The sequence below is a fragment of the Oryzias latipes genome, chromosome 11, assembly GCF_002234675.1.
Source record: "Oryzias latipes chromosome 11, ASM223467v1".
Classification (NCBI taxonomy): domain Eukaryota; kingdom Metazoa; phylum Chordata; class Actinopteri; order Beloniformes; family Adrianichthyidae; genus Oryzias; species Oryzias latipes.
Window position 1 is genome coordinate 22,273,939 of NC_019869.2, and position 19,720 is coordinate 22,293,658.

The 19,720-nt window shown below is 41.1% G+C and overlaps 1 protein-coding gene and 2 non-coding genes across 11 annotated transcripts; all 3 read left to right on the forward strand.

The window, feature by feature from the left end:
- The first annotated feature begins 104 nt into the window (after nucleotides 1-104).
- On the forward strand, nucleotides 105-18,801 carry nfyc (nuclear transcription factor Y subunit gamma). 9 transcript variants are annotated; one of them, XM_011481222.3, is made up of 11 exons: nucleotides 105-233; nucleotides 8,622-8,728; nucleotides 8,848-8,919; nucleotides 9,527-9,640; nucleotides 11,467-11,562; nucleotides 12,403-12,579; nucleotides 16,229-16,297; nucleotides 16,745-16,903; nucleotides 17,182-17,286; nucleotides 17,364-17,423; nucleotides 17,663-18,801. In XM_011481222.3, exons 2-11 carry the CDS (start codon nucleotides 8,630-8,632, stop codon nucleotides 17,780-17,782), a joined length of 1,071 nt encoding a protein of 356 aa, XP_011479524.1. In that variant the 5' UTR covers nucleotides 105-233; nucleotides 8,622-8,629; the 3' UTR covers nucleotides 17,783-18,801. The 9 variants fall into 9 exon arrangements, with proteins under 9 accessions (XP_011479524.1, XP_011479528.1, XP_011479529.1 ...); XM_011481226.3 differs by having other exon boundaries at nucleotides 8,851-8,919; XM_023960147.1 differs by lacking the exon at nucleotides 105-233 and adding an exon at nucleotides 600-619.
- mir30e (microRNA 30e) lies at nucleotides 11,653-11,758 on the forward strand. Its single transcript, NR_107143.1, has one exon. It is a non-coding gene; the product is annotated as a microRNA 30e (primary transcript).
- mir30c (microRNA 30c) lies at nucleotides 11,826-11,935 on the forward strand. The gene has a single exon (NR_107144.1). It is a non-coding gene; the product is annotated as a microRNA 30c (primary transcript).
- Nucleotides 18,802-19,720: the final 919 nt, after the last annotated feature.

Here is a 19,720-nt window from a genome sequence, read left to right on the forward strand (position 1 = left end):
TTGACATTTTTTCCTGCATTTCCTGTTTGATTTGCATAATTTATTTGGCATTTATAGTTTTTTTTTGCATTTTATAGTATCAGGATGATGCCGTCGTGACCTATACGTCATCGCGTTCGTACGTTCATCCCTTTCCGGTATGAGGTAGCAGCCATCTTGTTTCCCTTTGCAAGCTAAATAAAATAAATAATACGCCGCACTGGACTTCACCGCGAAGCCGCAAAAGAGCATAAGTAAGAAATTAAATTTCATTGATGTGTTTGCCGTGTACACTCGTGATAGGTCGAAATTGCGGCAATTAATTGGCCTTTTTTCCATTTGCTGTTCTTGACCAATAGACGATTGTTTTGGGTGATGAACACAGGCGCCATTTCCCTCCCCGCTCTCTGAGGCGCTTATTGGTGGCCCGCTGAAAGTATCATCGGCGGTTGGGAAACCACTGCTTTGTGTCCGCCATTTTGGTTCTCATTACCATTCGTTTTGTTGAACACTGGCTATTCCTATCAGACCCCGAATGGCGTCAGTTTCAGAACGAGCTTAGCCTTACAAACCTTGATTGGTGGAATCTAGTCCGAGGTTTGATTGGTCTGAAGGACAGACCCAAACGTTGTCTTTATTGGTTAGTCCGTTTCTTCCAAGATTTGCAAACTTTCACATGATGACAGAACTAGTTTGCGATTTAGTAATTAATATTACGACGAACTGCACGCACATTTGTAAGACTAGCCGTCTACAAGGTGCTAACACTAACTTCACTATCGGTACCGAGAAGGCACGGATGACCATTCTAAAGTTCACCATCGGCGCTTTGTTTGCCCTCTTTCCCCGTTAACTGTTTTGGCAGCCGAGATGTTTAAGCTAACACTACATCACATTTAATATTTCCAATATTTTAGCGGCCGTGGTTTAAATTTATTGCAGCGTTGTTGGGACTAAAACCTAGCGTTGTCTCCCGCCTATTTAATTTGCTTTGAGGTACAATTTCCATGAAGTTACCATCGTTTCAAAGGATAACAGGAATCTTATGAGAATATTATGTCTGAAATTCTAAGCTAACATATCTGACACTCGCTGGGTGGGTAAAATTGTGAAATTGCACTTCTAAAATGTTTGCAGGAATGCTAAAAAAATATGTCAGAGGCACAATTTATCTAAAATAAATAAAAAACTTTTTGAAATACTATAATAACTTTTTGCTAGGTGCAGCGGTGCTGCATTTTACGTAATAAATACCCACTTTGATCTAAATTATTTGAGGCTTTTTGATGTTTTGTTATCAGCGTAAATACAAATAAAAAACGGTCTTTCCTGTAGTTTAAGCTAACTTTACCAGTTGAGTCCAGGTTGTTATGTATTTGCATGTTTGTGGCTGAATGGCTAACCGCGAGGGTTTCTGTGTTTATCAAACTCACCGTCTGTTTTGGTGTATGCTTATCTCGAAAAAGCATCAACGAAAGCAAAAATGTTTCTGGTATGGCTGCAGAGGTCATGGGAAGGTTTAATGTGTTCTGTGACCTTGGCATATGTCATGACTTTTTTTTTTTTTTTGGTTCATCTACATAGAAGAAACTTGCTAATACATTTGATATCTATTGTTTTTTTAATTGGTTTTTTTTACATCTCGACTCCATGTTTAACTGGCTGCTGGAAGTACCTTTCCCTGTCTTCATGCTCCATGTGAAACTACAAAAAGGAACATTTAGCTCTGTTTCTTTTGAGTCTGTCATGTTCCCTCTTCCTCCCTTCATTTATTTCACCCCTCCTATTCTGAAACAATTCTCCTCTCTGTCCTTCTCCATCCTTCCAGTTCCCCTCCCCCTCAGGTTTTCATTGATGGTGCAGGTTTGCTTTCTATTCTGTTCTTCAAAACCTTAAGTTGCAGCAAAGTACAGCATTAGCCTTGTACTTTTGTACTTTTCTAGAGTTTATTTTCTGTTTTACATAGAGTTCATGAACACGTTTCTAGTACTAGGAAACCTAGTACCTAGCTAATATGGCATCAACTATCATGAGTTCTGCACATGAGCAGTGGAATCCTTCTTTGGTCTTTCAAAGTAAATGTTTTTGAGTCGAACGTGCGCACATTTAACCAGTGTGGAGCGCACAAGAAGGACATTGTCAGACATTGCTGGTGTGGTTTTGTGATGACGTATGAATTGTGGAAGTTGCTGTAAGCATAGTCTGAAGGGTCAAGACAACAATGTGTGTGTTTGTTAGCTCTCACTCGTAATCTTCGTCGTGTTTAACCACAAATAGAGGAATGCCACCATCTTCCACAGCTGCTCTCTCATCAGCTGATACATTTTTATTGATAAAATAATTCCGTTATTTTTCGTCCAGTTTTTACTTTTCAAACTTTGGGCTTTTAGGCTCTGTCAAGTTATTTATTTATTTTTAAATATTCCTTAATTTCAGCTTTTAAATGTATGTCCACGCAGAATATCAAAATATTTTTGCCGAACAGTGTTGTGAATTTTCTTAATACTTGCAGGTAAACCAGCAACAATAATAACAATAAGCAAATAAGAATAAATAAGGAGGCAAGGACAAAATGTGCATTAGTGTGGTTGTGCGTGTGAGCCTGAGTACACACATGAGACAAGGAGGCTGACTAGTATGCTTTTGTACTTTAAATCATGTGGATGCAACATGCGGCATTGATTCTGGCACTTCTCTCTCTCAGCCAGTGAGGTGTAGCCTGGCCGCCTGCATCACTCCGCAGCCAGCCTGTAGCAGCGGCTCGAAGGCGGAGCGTAGGGAGACATTTAGTTTGACATTGTAAATAAGCAGAGAGCAGTTGTCAGAGAGCAGCCCGTGGATTCTTTCCCATATGACCAGCGGGAGAAGAGGTAGACGCCGCTTGAGAACAAACCATGAAGAGGCAAGCCTTCACTAGCTCTTCCTCACACACTCCCTGAGGAGCTTTTTACAACTCCCCCCCCCCCTGTCTTTTCGTATCTACTTTCTCTTCCTCCTTTCTTTTCACTGACCCCTATCCTGCAGCTCAAGGTAACTTAGAACAGGAAGTTAGCTGTCTGTACTAGGGGGTTGGGCTAAAGAAAGAGGAATGGGAGGGGAGGAGTCACAGCTGATTGGTGTGTGAAGTATTCAATGGGAAAAGAGGAGCCCGTCCTGGCATTGGTTTTGTGTGTCGGCGGAGGTGGGATTTGGGCGTAAGGAGGGGTTTGAGTATCATGTAGCATGCTAGATTGATTACGCTTGAATGTTAAAGGGGAAGGAGGCTAGAGATTTTTTTTTGTCTGTGAGTCGGGAGTGCCGCTGTAATGTTAATCTGCTGGGATTTTCTTCTTTTTTTGCCCCTTATCACCCTCTTTTCTGCACCTGACAAGGGTCTTTCAAAGACAAACTTATGGGACAGTGGCCAAGGAGAGTGGAGGAAATCTCCGAGAATAACTAATACAAAAGAAAGACACATGTTCAGCAAGTTGAGAAGTGGAAGACGTGTCCAGGAGGACGTTGAGGGGACTGTTTGAAGGAGACTGAGCAATGTGTAAAATGAGATTGGAAGAAAGGGGGAGGGGTAGAGGCGTCAATGGTTTTAACTGTGTCCAAGATTATAGGTTTTTTTTTTTTAAAGGGACGTCCAGTGGAGCCTTTTGTGTGTTGATATGATCTGCAGGAAGTGAAGGAGCATGAGAGAGTTGTTCTGTCAACCTCTGCGCTTGCTGCTGCTCTCAAGGAGATTTGAGCAGGGCTATCTGTTTCCATCTATTCTGCTGTGCTCCCAACAGGGCAGATCATTCACCATGAAGGACACGGCGGTAAGTGACGACTCTAGGAACATCTGTCAAGCAAAAGTTTCAGAAAGAGTTTCAGAAAGAATCTGTTTATCTCTCTTTTCATTTCTGGATGGCTTTCCATCACTCTGTGTAGCAGAGAGACAGTCTGTCCTTGGAGTTGTGTGCATCTTTCTTCCATGTCCTTGAACTGTCACTTCACTGCAGCATTGATGCTTTTTATCTTAAACCATCTGTAACTGTTATTGAGTACCTATTTAGGTGTTTTTCTCTTTTGAGGTCAAATTAATCACATAAGGTCAAGCCTTTCTATCTTTACATTTCTTGCTTTGACTTTAAACTACCATGAATTTTCAGTTTATACCCTTATTTTGATTACTTTTTAAATGTTTTTTCCCCCATTCTGGACAGATGAGTGTTATAGGATCACTTTTAAAGCTTAAATGTTGTATATAAAGAGCTGTGCAGATAGCTCTCAGTGTTGTCACATTGTTGGTGTCAGGGGTCCCCAGGGGTGGAGGTGCAGCTGGTTGCAGTGACCTCGGGACCCCCTACAGCCCCTCCTCCCTGACAGCGCTAGACGCCCAGATGGGACAGACTGTCAGCCTGTCAGCTTCAGGGGCAGCGGAGGCTAATAGTTTGATCTGATCTCTTCTGATGGAGTCTTCGGAGGATGCCTCTTTTTCATAGCGACTTCGCTGTCTCTCCTGCTGCCTACAGTGAAACTTTCTGTTGGTGCCTTTTGATAAAATGGAGCACCGTCGGGGAAAGAGGAAAAATAGAGATTGAGAGAGGGAGACTAAAAATAACTCTTAAGTTGAAGCTCTTACTGCCAAATCCCAGGGTTGGCTGCTGTCTGCATGAGATTTGAATATCATTTGTGGCCTAAGCTGAACTATAGATACACGAGGGGAAAAACAAATTGAGGAAACAAGTCACCCAATCAGCTTTCGTTAAGGTGACCAAAATGGCTGTGTGCGTCCTTGGCCTTTCTGTATTTCTCACGTGTGTACACTTCTGCCTGGAGGCTGGCAGGTGGAGTCTCCTTGTAGTATGCAGGTACCTTTTAGGCCTGCCTACTTTAACGCCAGTAACTGGGCTTTACGTTGGATGAAGGTCACAGGAATGTGAGAATGTCTCCAGCAGGATCTCCGTCAGCAAAGAAATGTTGATGAGTGGAGGAGAAATCCACAGAAGAATGCTGAATGCAGTTAATATGTACACTGTGCAATGTTTTGAGTTTTATATGTTCAAACCTTCTTGGAAAGCGGGAGTCCTAAACCGTTAGGGTCACTTAAGTGGCGCAGTGAAAGTTGAAAAACCTGTCCATTTCTGCCCCCCCCCCCCCCCCCCTCTCTCCGTCTCTTTCATCTCTTTCTCACCCTCCTCCCTCGCTGGTCTCTTTTCCCCTCTGTCAAATGACCTTGGGAGATCAGTGACTAGCACTTCCTGGAGTTTGCCTGAAGCAGAACCAAGGGCAAACTTAAACCGGGCCGTTTGGTCAGACAGTTTGGTACAGCCAGATCCAAAAGGATAATGTTGCACTGCAGCCCGCAGTGATCATTACTTTTGTTGAAGTGTCCTCCGCTCCTTTTTTTTTTTTTTTTTTTTTTCAATTTACAAAAAACTTGCTCCAGTATTTGTCAAATTATTGCATGTATCAAAGTACCGGTAGTAGTTTATAATTTTAGACTGGGAACTTTTTTCCCCCCACTTTCTTTCTTTTTAGGAGTAAATCATTTACCCAGCATGCTGTATCCATGCCAGCTCGTCTTTATGTGGCATCTGTCAGTACTGTTATTTATGCATTTCGTTGTCAGATAGTTCCCTATTTGGGAACAAATGGACTTTAATGTTTGGCCATTTGTTCCCTCTAAGATATGGGGAGAATTAAGCACTTTTTTTTCGTTTTGGAAGCGTGACAGACAGCTTTCCTGTAGGACTGTGAGTTTTAAAAAGCTGTCCAATAGGAAATTTCAGACCTTTGGACACATTTACTTTACAATGCAGCGATTTCGAATGAAAGCTGTGTACAAATAAATGATTTGAATGTTAACCCATGGGGATATTGACTGATGGTTTTGATTCTGTCTGCTTGGTTCTTTTCACAAATTTAACAAACATAGAATAAAAACACAGTATGATAATGTTTTCAGTTTTAACAGTCTTTTTTTAAGGCTTTTATCCTTGAGATAAATGGTAACATAAATTTGCGTGACATCAGAGCAGCATTGCTGTTACCGGTCACTCAGTGCGACCTGCTAGAAACCAGGAAGGAGATGAGGATGAGGTGGAAAGATGTGGGACCAGGCCAGCGGAAGAACATTAATGCTGATCTAGCTGCTGCAAGCAGAGCGCCATTGACTTTCTCCAGGAGGTTGGGTGAGGGCAATCGGGTGAAAGTTAGTAGACAAAGGAAATGAGAAACGCTCAGGCACAGAGTAGGAACTAATGGAGAAGAGCGACTAAATGAGGAAGAGCTAGTTTAGCTGTGTGTTGCTAAAGTTGTCCAAATGCAAAGGTTTGCTTTAAAGACATCAAACGGAAGTTTGTAGGAAATTCAACCCTGTCAATTTTCTATCCCTGTGACCTGATGAAGGACAGCAGCACTGCAGCGACGAGGAACGATGCGCATCAATGTGGGTCCTAATATAGCATACAGTAGCAGTTTAGAACAATGTAGCACAGACAAGTTTGTCTGATTCATTGGACAGTACAAAGGCCTTAATCAAAAGGGCTCTCATAAATGGCATGTTCTCATTAAACTACATGTATGAGGTGTATTTATAAAGACTTTAAAGGAACAATAATATGGCAAGTTTGCTCACAAGCTTGGGTTTGGAAAAAACTTTCAAGATTGGACATCTGAAATCTACTTATGCTTATTCTTAATGAAGGTGAGGCTTCTTGATACCTGCTTTTTGCTGTTATTTGGCTTCTATGCTTTGAGAAAGCTCAAAACCTTTCAGTTGAGCGCGTTTGGTATATTAGACTTGCAGAACAAATTACATTTTACTGTGCAAGAAAACAGGCTCCTACACAAACTTTTCACCAATGCTACGCACATATGGTAATGTCACTATGCTGCTGTACTGTAGGTTGAAGGTGGTAGCAAGCTGAATAAGCATGTTGGCTCCTGGCCCCCCTTCTTTTCTCATGTTTTTTTTCCTTCTTTCTCACGCTGCAGCTTGTCTTGTCACCCCTTCATCTCCTTTCCCTTCTTGCAACCACCTTCGCCATGTCACTGTGGTTAGTGCATGGCAGAGTGTTTATATCAAAGGTCACAGGGTTAGAGAGCGGGGGAGACTTTTGTGGTTGACAGTCATTCTACAACTTCTGTAACAAAACACTGTTCTAGAATGCAATCTGATGGTTGTTCACTTGCAGTTCTCATTAAAACACTTCTTAGCTGGAAGATCAAATGGCTTTTTTTGTTGGAACTCGTGGGCCATAAAGTAATTTCAAAAGAGAAGCTTCTTTGTTGCTAAGGAGAAGAAAAACTCAAGTTCCCATTAGTCCCTCCTGTTTTGAGGAATGCTGGGATTGTTTTGGGGTCTACTGGTCTTCAATCAACCTTGAAATGCAACTGAGTGCTGGACGGTTGGACGTGGAAGTCAGAGACTGTCAAGGTCAATCATTTGCCTGGCAACGCAATGGCTACATGCAGCCTGATTGATTGATTCAAAAACTCTCCTCTCACACGCCATTCTCTCTTATTGATTTAGGCTTTATCTGTCCAAAACTAAATGACAGTGCAGGACGCTGCCATGCTGCTTCTTTATTATTTAATAACTTCTAAAAGTGCCAGAGAAGCAATCTTTCCTGTCAAAAATCAGACAGGTGAAGTGTCTTAATTCTGAATAGATGATTTATTGGTGTGAAATATTTACCAATGGCTTCAGGGGCACGAAGAAAAGAGCTGATCCCGAGCTACAGTCCAAATGATCGCTCACAATGAAGCAGTGTATTGAGACGACACATCAGGTGGTTCAGAAATGAAATTATTCGGCCTTATTGGCCCAGAATGACAGAACAAAGATGAGCTAAAAGTGGAGGTTCTCCACTTCCTGGAACGCTTCCTCTATGTAGGGTCATGTCTCTGTTTTGGCCATTCCTTCTGCCATGTTTGACCCACTTAGCTGGCTTGTTCAGCAGTCTGTCTTTGGCACTGTCTCTGCTTTACCTCCCCCACTTAAAAGCAGTGGTTCTTAGTTTGAAGACTGAGTTAATGCTGAACTGGACAAAGCTCTAAACCTCCCCAAGTAAGGCACACAAATGAGTCTTGTTTCTCCTGATCAGTTTCACACGCTCATGTCTTGTTCAGTCCCATGTTTTTTTCCCCTTCATCCCTGATAGATGTTTTTACTTAACGTGTTCAGACAGGCAGGCAAATATTCCCTCACCAGATTCCTGGCATGCCATAGTAACCTGCTGGAGCCTTTTTTTTTAAATCCAAGGATCTTGTCACAAGCCGTTTTGAATTTATACACAGATGTTAATTACTTTATTTTTATTTTACAATTTTAGGTCTGGAATTTTAGATTCGTTTGATGTAAATGAAGGTTTTGGCGTGGATTTTGTTGTTTCATGTGCTGTCCTCTCGTCCGAGGTCATTAGCAGCCTTTAGTTGGACATGAAATGTTGTTTGTTGAGGGGCTGCCATTGAGTGCTGAAAATAAAAGATTCTTTTGTGATCAGGCAGATTGTGGCCATGGTTGAGTGGTGTCTTTGGCATGTAAACATCACGTAAGAAAACTAATAGAAACTCCCGGGTGTTCTTCAACTGCTGTGCATTGGCTGTGTTTGTTTTCCATTTTCAAATGACGCTTTTGCATTCATGTTTGTTTGTCTTTTTTATAACAGATTAAAAGATGTCTGCAGATGGGTTTGGGACGGGAGTCAGCGATGCTCAGCAAACCTTGCAGTCCTTCTGGCCACGTGTCATGGAGGAGATCAGGAACTTGACTTTGGTACATTACACTTACCGATGTGTACTTGATCAAAGCATAAACTACACAAATTCCCCACGCTTTCCCGTTTCTCAGACACAGTTAAATCTTTAATTGTTTGCAATATGCATTTTTTTCAGAAGGACTTTCGTGTGCAGGAGCTGCCTTTGGCTCGAATCAAGAAAATCATGAAGTTGGATGAAGACGTCAAGGTAGTGTTGCTATGAAAATATTGTCTCAGGTATTAAAGTCAGGAGTAAATACATTTTTATAATGAATTCCCAAATCTAAATTATTAAGTTGAATTTTTACATACTTTTATTAATTAGCAAATGTTTACGATATTCCCAAAAAAATCTGAAATTCATGTTACCATTTTCATGATCTCTTATAGTACAGCTTTTGTAGAAACGCCTGCAAGTTTAGTTTTTCTGAACTTGCTCATTGTGACATTAAACCCCTTTGTTTAATTATGTAGCACTCGGTAATGAGAGTTTGGCCTCCTGTTACTTTATTTGAGGAACGAGGACTGCTCAGTCATTAATAAGACTTTTTAGGATTGGCAAGCTTTGAATGTGTCGTGTCAAGAGTTGTATGCTATCCTCTTAGAGAGGCAGAAGCTTAAAGCAGTTAAGAGATCAAGAGATCACTAGCATAACTGAGGGAAAGATCCCTCTGTGAGCTGCAACAGCTGTGCTGCCTCCATGCTTGTAAAATGTTTGTTAAATGTGTTCTGGTCACGGTTCGCCCAGGCCAGGAATCGGTCAGAGCTAAAAGTTTGTGGGCTTGTTTGATCAGGTGTGACGCTCCTCTGTGCAGATGATCAGCGCCGAGGCTCCTGTACTGTTTGCCAAAGCTGCTCAGATCTTCATCACAGAGCTCACCCTCCGAGCGTGGATCCACACGGAGGACAACAAGAGGCGTACTCTACAGGTCAGTCACATGTTGGAGCTTCATCCACCCGTGTTGGTAAACAAATCCGTTTATTCTGAAGACATCGCAGCACAGATGAAGAAACCAGGGACTTCTTAAAGTTTGCTTCTCTTTTTCGATTAATCTTAGTTTATTGTTCAAACTCCAAAAATATTTGGCTTTCCATCTTCTTAATTACATCACACCTATAACCCCTTAATCCCCGTCTGTCAGTTGAGGTTTTTCTTCTTTAAAAGCAAAGCTACGCAGGCAGTAGCCCTCATGTCACAAATGGATTTGCTTGCAAATTGTAAGCCAAGTTTGACTGTCCCGACGTGGTCATAGTTCCAAGAAAAAGGAAGGCAGGAGATTGCAGCTACTGATGACAACAGTTGGGTAAAAATTAGTAGGTCTCACCTGTAGAAGAACACGAAAGCTCCTAAATCCACTTGATCCATCCAACATTCCTGTGTAAGATTAGCAGTTCATGGATGCTAGCCTGTGAGGCTCGAAAAAAAGATGAGTTAATCCCAGTTGGTTATCATCAAAGTACCTTCAGCTCTGGGCTCACTGTCACTGATGAAACTTTGATAAGTAGTTACTTGCATTTCACAAAAAAGTTGACGCATCAACTCATGCAACAACTCAGCCTCTAAAAGATGGTTTTTCTTTTGTCCAAACGGTGAAATGGTTGTCCTTGATTTACGCAAGAAACATACAGTCCTGTTGTAAAGAAGCCACGCCAATTGGGTCAACATAGCAACGCTCATCAATAGAGCAAGTGTAGATGTGACCTGATGTTACCAGATATTAATCAAGCTTCTATAAATAGCCTGTAGTACATGGAAGGCCACAATGTGGGGGTTGGAAGGGGGTCCTGACAGCCAATATCCTGTGGAAAATTCCATGCAGACAGAACACAGCTAAAGATATAGGATGAGTGAGAACTGAACCTCCTCAAGATAGTGAGGGAAAGCCAATTTACATATCTCTGATGCAGATTTCCTTTTTTAATGTTATTTCTTTTATTTTTTTTGTATTAGAAATTTGCTTATTTTCCATAGAAGTTATAAAGACGGAGAAAACAGGCAGTTAAATATATATATATATATATGTATATATACACACACGCACAATATTTTCTCAGTTAAATATATTATTAATTAACTTGCTTTAATCAGATCTTGATTGGTTACTATAGTTTATTATATAAATAGCAGTTTGTTTAAAGACCCACTCCAAGGAAAATCGTGTTTTGGATGTTTTTTTTAACATAAACTCTCCCTGCTCTGCTCCATTCCTATGCATCCACTTGCAGACAAATAGACACATGAATGTATTCATTATTCTCATCTGAGCTGGCATCCGTCTCAAAACTGAATGGATGGAGCGTTCAAATGTTGCTCGCTAGTTTGTTGAACTGCTAATGTTAGCTTGGGGTTGTGAGGGAATGTAAGCTAGTGGGAGAGCTTATAGACAAATGGATGATGGGATATTAGCCGAGTTCTGGGTGGGACTGTTACTTCCGCACCAGCAGAACCACCCACACCTCAGAGGTGAATTTCTAATGAGTAACTGCTGCTCTGAAACTATGTTCTAGAAAACGACAGTTTTTTTTATCTTGCCTAAAAACGGCATAATAATAGTTAAAAAAACCCACTGGAAATGCTTTTACAAAAGAACAAAAGATAATCAGAGTGGGACTTGGAACAAAAATTGAAATAGTTGATAGTTATTTTATTTTGAAGACAATCAGATGTTGTATTTACTTCTGTATGTCTATTAACATCAGATCTTAAGGTGGCAGCTGAATGTTTTTATTTATATTTTTTTATATCCTTTTACAGAGGAACGATATTGCCATGGCAATAACAAAGTTCGACCAGTTTGATTTCCTGATTGACATTGTGCCCCGGGACGACCTAAAACCCCCCAAACGACAGGTAACAGTCTCAGTAAAGCTCTTATTTTGGAGGTGATCTGAAAACATATGAAAACGTTGGCAATGTCGAGATGCTGTAAACATCCTTGACTGGAAGCTGGGATTTTGTCAGTGTGGGCTTTCAGTCGGATGTTTGCATCATCTTATTGCCACAAACCACCAACAGAAACCCTATTGCCAACATGCATTGATATTTGCTGTCAAAATGAAGTTTCTCACCAGTACATTGACGCAACCAATGGAAAACACAGCATGTTGGCTTTGACCACTCTCTGAATCTAATGGAAATGTAAATTTGTTGTCTTGTAGACTGTCTCCAGGCATGTAAACATCCTACACTCTCAGCTGTGTTGTCATGGAGCTGGGAGAGGGGTGTTTACGCTTCTGGGGATGGAGAAACTTCTTTAAGAGAAAGTCCTGCTCAATGTGAAACGGAAGCATAAAGGCGGGATGACTACCTGCAAGAGACAAGTGGAGAAATGAAGTGCTGATTGAGAGTAAACTCAAAATACAGGAAGTAAGATGTCTAACAGGAGTTTTGTTAAAAACATTATTGAGTTCATTATAAAACTACTTTAAAATCATCTAAAATTATTATGGCTGTCTTTTATAGTTGGAATAATTTCTGTAAAGACAGACATCTCTTCAGATCTGCAGAGTTTATGGGCCAGTTTGATTCTTCAGCTGGTTCTGACATCGGGATTACGTTACTCCACCCCAGACGGAGGCCATCAGTTATTTATCAGAGCAGCTCTGCTCTACCATTACACCTGCAAAAATAATTCATGGAGATGTATGAAGTGATAGGCTTCCAACATGTGTGTTTGTGTGACACCGTCAGGAGGAGATGCGTCAGTCCGTAGCCCCCGCAGAGCCGGTGCAGTACTACTTCACTTTGGCCCAACAGCCTGGGACCGTGCAGGTTCAAGGCGCACAGCAGGGCCAGCAGCCCGGTGCACAGACGCCCACCACCATCCAGCCCGGACAGATCATCATCACACAGCCGCAGCAGGGACAGGTACTTTGGAACTCCTGCAAAGAGGGGCGAGAACATGCCCCCTCATGTGAGCAAGAAAAACCATAACGGAATAAGAACATTTTAGGCACAGAATGAGACGTCTGTGTGAAATAATCAGTTTTGAATGGATGTTCAGGAATGGAACGCTCCCCAAATGGTAAAGTCCAAAACAAGCTACAAGCTGGATTGTTTACAGCCTCGTTCTGTTTGATTTTTTTTTTTTAAAACAGTTAGTTTTTTATTTTTTAAATCCAGCTGTTTACTAAAACCTTAAGCTATTTAAAACTGCTTTCAAAGTTTAATTTGGTTGGATATTTCCTTCACTTTGGTGATCCTTAGTGCACAGAAAAGGGAAAATCTTATGCCCAAAAGAAGTGATTCTAGCAGGTTGTTAAATTTTTAGCAACACAAAAACAGCCTAAAACACACAAAAACTGGGATTATTTGTTACAAGAGCTCTACGGCTTTTACGAAACCCCAAACAAACGCACTTCTGCACTCACTCTTGGGAACTTTTTTCCATCTCAGTGACAGAGTTATCAATTTCCCAGATGATAATGAGGATTCGTTTTCACGAGCAGCTTCCAATTGTTTGTCCTTGCAATTCTTCATTTTCCTGCTTCAGATGCTGTCTGTGTAGCTGCCCGTGCTGCTTCATGCTGCTTCAGCAGGCTGCCTTTAGCTGAGCTGTCATACTCGCTTAGACCTGGTGTGATTCCCTGTCCTGCAAGCGCTGCTGCAGTCCCCCTCCCATATCACGCCATGACACTTGTCCTATGGATGTTGTGACGTTCACGGTCAACACAAAACTTTAGGGAAAGCAAAAGTTGAAATTACCCACAACTGTCTAATTTAACATAGATTTATAAAGTTTGCTATAGTAAAACAGAAAACTTTAAAATAACTGAATGCTGAAATGATTACGAATTTGAATTGTTGCCAACACAAATGTGTAATATTTAGCCTTGTGGGAACAATGTCATTGACATGATGCATTCCTAGAATACTGGTAGTTAAATCCCTTTTAATACCTTAGAGTCTCACTCCGATCCTCTTTTGATCTTTTGTAAAAATGTTCCCAGTGGTCTTTTAAATATGATTAGGCTGTTTTTAGCCAAAATTTAAAAACTTGTGTAGTTTCATCAGAAATTGATTGATTGATTTTATTTCAAGCATTGTAGTCAAAGCAATAAAGAATTTATACAATTATGAAACGCAAAGATAGAAAAAAAATAGACACTTAAATCACATTTGCTTAATTAAATATAGTGATCATTAACTAAAGACACGCTGATCTTGGTTTATGGCTCAAAAAGGAGTGGGAAGAGGTGAGGTTATATGATCCCACCCCTACTGAGTTTATTCATTTTATAGTTTTATATCGTTTTGTGATCCGGTTTTGAACTTTTCAAGTTACAAAATCAAGTGCCTAGTAATGATTGATTATCTTTAGAAAACATTCATTCATGATTTCAGTAAACAGTAACGGTAACCGTTATGTAATAATCATTAGCCGCGGTTACATGGGCAGAATATCTTGATCGGATCAATGGTCGGGTTAAAAATCACCCGTGCACATGGGCACAGAAAACCTTTTTCCGATTAGAAGAAACGTCCCCATGGCTCACACTTTCGGTCGGAATGAATCATTTGGGCATGTGCAGTAGTGTAAAATCACCCGTATGAGGACATAGGTCCCGTTGTAAACAAACCGCTGCCACAGACAGACGGCATGTGCAGCAGCTCGTAATACGAGACGATCTTCCAAACGTGCTTTTATTAATGTTATGAATGTTATGAAGCGCCTGTTCGCTCATCGTTATATTTAATCCGTGTGGTCAGTGCTTTTTTTGTGGAAGAATTAAGCTGGAAGAAGGCCTAGGACAGGCTAACACGGGCTAAGATCATTAGCCTTGATGGACACAAAATCCAGGACCGTGCGAGAAACGCAGCAATCTGCATCTTGGCTGCACGTAAATGTCTGGGAATAACATCAGCCTTTATGTTGTCGGGACACAACTGGAAACACAAATCCACATGATTGTTGAAAGGACTGAGCGACATTTATTTCTGCTCTGAAAAGTTTTGTCAGTGTCCTGCAGCCGCTAACCCAGAGCGGCGGGACGGCTCGCAGTCTGAATTCTCCCACACATAACAAAACTACAAAATGCACACGTAACAAAGCATCCTCCCCCCCTCGGACACAAAATTATTACTCAGGCTCCTCTGTTCACTCGGGTGCCAGTGGACCGAGTGAGCGTCGGGGGGCACGAAGCGCTTCTGCCCCGCATCTCCCTCGTGAGGGGTGAAAGAGAGGGGAGAGCCAGCGGGGCGAGAGCGGAGCGGCGCTTTTCACGGGGTGTCCGCATAGCAGCTGGTCGGTCCCGTATGCGCTCCAAAGCTTTCTCTCAGCGAAACACCGTCTATGCGTGACGTAAACCAGAGCAGTAGTGACACACGATCGGAATGAACCGTTTACATGCTCCACGATCGGATAAACGATCGGTATAACCCGACTATCTCGATCGGAAAGAAATTCTGATCCGAACGAGTCTGATCGAGGCAGAGTATTCCGAACGGCGCGTTTACATGACGCATTTTCTTTCCGATCAGGCGTTCATTCCGATTACTTTTGCCCATGTAAACGCGGCTATTGATTATTTTTAGAACACATTATCACATTAAATCAGTAGTTATTGATACACATTGCAGATACAAAAAAAGAAAATCAACAGCTTATTGATTATTAAAACATTTCAGTAGTTCAAATTTACACATTTAGATTTATTCAAACACCGGTTGATCCGTTACTCCACTTATCTTCACATCGTGAAATCAGATTCGTTATACATTTTCTTGAATATTTGGATATCTGAACATTATTAAAGAAATCACCTCTAAGTTGTGAGTGGGACAGTTTGTGCGGGGTAAGCCTGCCCTCACTTCCTGTATTTATCTGTTTACCCTCTACTGCTAGCTTACAGCCCCTAACAACCCCAGCCTAACATTACCGGTGCAACAAAAATGCTGAGCAATATTTATCCAGCCGTACAGTTTAGATCCAGATTCCAGCTCAGACGAACAATTTGAATAAAAAAATATCCAGAAGTCCAATTTTGATTTTCTTTTCTTTATACATCATCAGAAAAATGCCACAAAAACGTGTTAATGCAGCAAAACATGTATTTCCATCGGAGTCTGAGGCTTTTAATAGCTTATAATTCAGGCCCGTTTGCACAAACCTCCTGTTTCCTGCAGGTTTCTGAGAGAAAAATACTGTTAAATCCAATTAAACTCAAGTTTTTGTAATAATTAGTAAATCATTATTTAATATCAGTAATAAATTCAAAACTCCTACCATATATTTTTATATAAACATTTTCACCTAAAATATTTTTTTCTGGATTGCAATAATTCTTGTTTTTTATCTCATTCCCACAATTAGTTTCAAACCTGTGCTTTTATTTTCTCAGCTGCTTGGTGTCTGTCGCGAGCTGAAGTGCATCTCTGCTTTAATTCTTTGCCTTCCTCTTATTTTTTCTTCGAACACACACATGCGGAGCTGGTGCTTTACATTTTGTGTGGGTTTGTTGCAGCCGCTGCTTTCTCACTGCGTGTCTTTGTCTCATCCTGTTCTGTCGGCCGTCAGATGTTGCAGGGTGCCACCATGCAGCAGTTACAGCAGGTGCAGGTTCAATCACAAGGCACCCCCATCACGGTAAAAGCACATCCTTCTGCATTCACTGTAGTAGAGGCCAGCCGTTCGATTCTGCTGCCGCACCAAAACACACCCTACTTAACAAACTAGAGATTCAGGGAAAATATCTTTTATTATAGTTTTTATATAAATCATTTTGAGTGGAAGACAGCCCAATTAACTGAAGTTTATTTTGAAATCTAAATTGTTTTCAGAAATGAAATGATGCATGTTGGCTTTTGCCCATTTCATGTCAGGCAGCAGCTGAGCAGACTCTGACCTGCTCAGGTGACAGAGGTCTGCAGGTGTGACTTGATATCCGCTGACCATTCCTGGAAGCAAAAGGGGCTTCAAACCTGTCTGAAAAATGTCTCAACAGGATCATTGAATGCTGGCTTACAGTTGTGCATCAGGCGCTAAAGAATGTTAGTTTTCCCTGGAATAAAGTCTGTTTTCTTTCTTCTCCAGAGCGCACCAGTCGCCATGCAGGTGGGTGAGGGCCAGCAGGTGCAGATCGTCCAGGCTGCTGCGGCTCAGGGTCAAACCCAGTCTGCCCAGGCTCAAGGCCAGACCATGCAGGTCATGCAGCAGATCATCACCAACACGGGGGAGATTCAGCAGATCCCGGTACGGGCCGTTGTTAAGAAGACTGGGCAGATGGAGAACGATTAGGACGTTTGGGTTGAAGAAGAAGCAAAGAATGAGGGGGAGAAGGGAATAGAAAATAACGTCACCAGTTTTGTTGTTTTTTTGTTTTAATAAGCTAAAACTTTAATCATTAACAGTTTGGGAAAACTCCTGGGAAGGAGTGTTTTGTCCAGCATTGGAAAATGGCCGTGTCCTCTGTGAGGGAATGACCTTTGCTTCAGACTGAACTGTCTCCCCCATCTGTTCATCGCCTGCAGGTGCAACTAAATACAGGCCAGCTGCAATACATCCGTCTGGCCCAGCCTGTGTCTGGAGCGCAAGTGGTGCAGGGACAGATTCAGACTCTTGCAAACACCCAGCAGGTTAATACCACGACAAGCAAAACACCACCTGCACACAACTACTATAATCTATATAGAATACGTCTTTTGAATTTCAGATTACACAGACTGAGGTGCAGCAAGGACAGCAGCAGTTCAGCCAGTTTACTGATGGACAGGTAACAAAACAGCTTCACCTTTACTTTTCTTTCTTTCTTTCTTTCTTTTTAAAAAAAAATGTTTTGTAAAAACTAAAATCCAGATGATATTTGATCATCAAAAAGCACAAATGATTCAAATAAATGTCTCAAAAAGGGTGTTTAAACGTATAATTAAGGAACAACTTTAGTTTCCCCCCAAAATGCTGTAATTTCCCAGTCTGCACGACCTTCAGCGTGTCCTTCTCTCTGTTTCTCAGCAATTGTACCAGATCCAGCAAGTGACGATGCCAGCAGGACAGGAGCTGACTCAACCTATGTTTATTCAGTCCACCAGCCAGACAGCTGACGCGCAGGTCACGCAGGTCAGCACCGAGTAAACAAGATCCCACCTCTTCCTCACATCGACCACGTCCACACCAGCCCTTGTGAAGCCAGCGCTCGTCACCAAGAAGGGATGCTCTCGTGTGTGTGTGTGTGTGTTTTTAAAGACCTGCTAATTGCAATGAGAGGCCTGTAATTTTCTAAAAAAAAAAAAAAAAAAAGCATAAAAAAAGTGTACACAGACTTCAAAAACCAAAGGGACCCTGTTTGACTCTTTCAAAATAAAGGTCTTATTACATCCATGCTTGAATATTGTACACTTTGGAACACTTTTGACACATCACATGAAGGAAGTACGCCTCAGAGTCCCAGACAGTCAGTTCATCCTTACAAAAATTACTGATTAGTGGAAACTACAGCTGCATTTCTGACCCTTTCCTTTGTGGGGTTAAACAGGGCAACTGTCTGTGTTTATTTTACCATCCTATTTATGAGATTGTTGCTTTTTTTCCCCTCTCGAACAAATTGTTCTTTTCTTTTTTCATCACGTAGTAAATGTTGAAATGAAGCCATACACCTTAGATATTTCTTTTTTGGAACTCCGTCTTAGAGATCTTGACAGGAGGTTAGAGGGTTTGATCATTTCATTTTGGTTCCTTTTTTCTTTTAAAGGGCTTCAAAGTGTGTCGGTAAAACTAGTGTGTGTTGGTGTGTGTATGTGTGTGCTTAAAGCACTTGCTCCTCCTGTTACACCTCCATCCTGACTGTCTCAATCAGGCTGTGGAGCAGAGAGCCTCCATTCTGTGTTTTTACACAGCTGTCTCAGTCTTAACTACAAATCCATTTCTTTAAGATGTAGAAAAATGTTTTCCTTTTTTACTGCCACCTTCTGGTCGAAAATGGTCCGATCATATTTTTATTTTTTTGACTGTGATGGTTATATATTTTTTTTTGCATGTAGCTGATATTGCCAGCTTGGCATGCAATAGAGTGGTACAATTTTGTTTTAATGTTTTCTTTTTGTAAAATGATTCTGTTTGTGAAATTAATTAAACCACAAAAATTGTTTAAAAAACTGTTTTCTGAATTTTTCCAGTCATATTTTTCTTCATCTTCCAACTTTTAAAATCTGTTTAGAAATGAATGTTTGTACTTTCTGAAAAAGACAGTGTGCCGGACTTGCTGTTTTGTCAAATGTCCAGAAGAGGGCAGCACTAGGCTATTGTAATTCTCAGTTGTGAAAGCATTTAAACAGTATTTCTACATCTGCAGCGGACAGACCTGCAGCTGTTTATTGGAAACATAATCCATCAAGGTTGCACCTACGTGAGCTCCTGCTAATCTCATTCTTTACAGCTTTCTGAGGATAGAAAAGCTTAACATGCCACCACGGGGAGGCGTTTTCAACAACGTCACAGGGCCTTTTTAAGATCTCTGCATTCCTTTTTAGACTTGGATTTTCCAGAGGAGAACCAGTTGTGGTCTGAGAATTGCATAGGCAAGAAAAAAGAAAAGAGTTTAATCCTAAAGTGGTTATTTAGGGTCCAAACTAGAAATCTTTTCATATAAAGCAACATTCTTGGACTGAGTGAAATATGTTGCCATTTGTTCTTGTTTGCGTTTGTGCAACAAATGGCACTAACCTTTTTCCAACACAAATTTGTTAACTAAGAGCATGTGAAGACCTCCAAATAACTAAAATGCTTCACTTCCTTCTTTTTGTCCTTGGCAGTTTCCATTCATGCACAGATTTTCCTTTAAAAAAATCAAAGCGTTTTGATGTAAATTCTGTGTTAATGATAGGAATTGTGTTTTTAACATGTTCTTGTGACATTGTTCTCATGATGGAGGACATATTGGAAGATAATGAATCTAAAAATTGCATTTCTGAGTATTTCTTATTTCAAATCATTGTAGGTGTGTCGTAAAAGCTACGACAAGCCACAGGATTCCTGCTCTGCTCCATTCTGATGCATCCACTTGCAGGCAGATTC

Coding starts and splice junctions, on each gene's coding strand:
- nfyc (XM_011481222.3), top strand. CDS start 8,630: ATGTCTGCAGATGGGTTTGGGACGGGAGTCAGCGATGCTCAGCAAACC. Junction 8,729..8,847: donor AGATCAGGAACTTGACTTTG/GTACATTACACT, acceptor CATTTTTTTCAG/AAGGACTTTCGTGTGCAGGA. Junction 16,298..16,744: donor CACAAGGCACCCCCATCACG/GTAAAAGCACAT, acceptor TTTCTTCTCCAG/AGCGCACCAGTCGCCATGCA.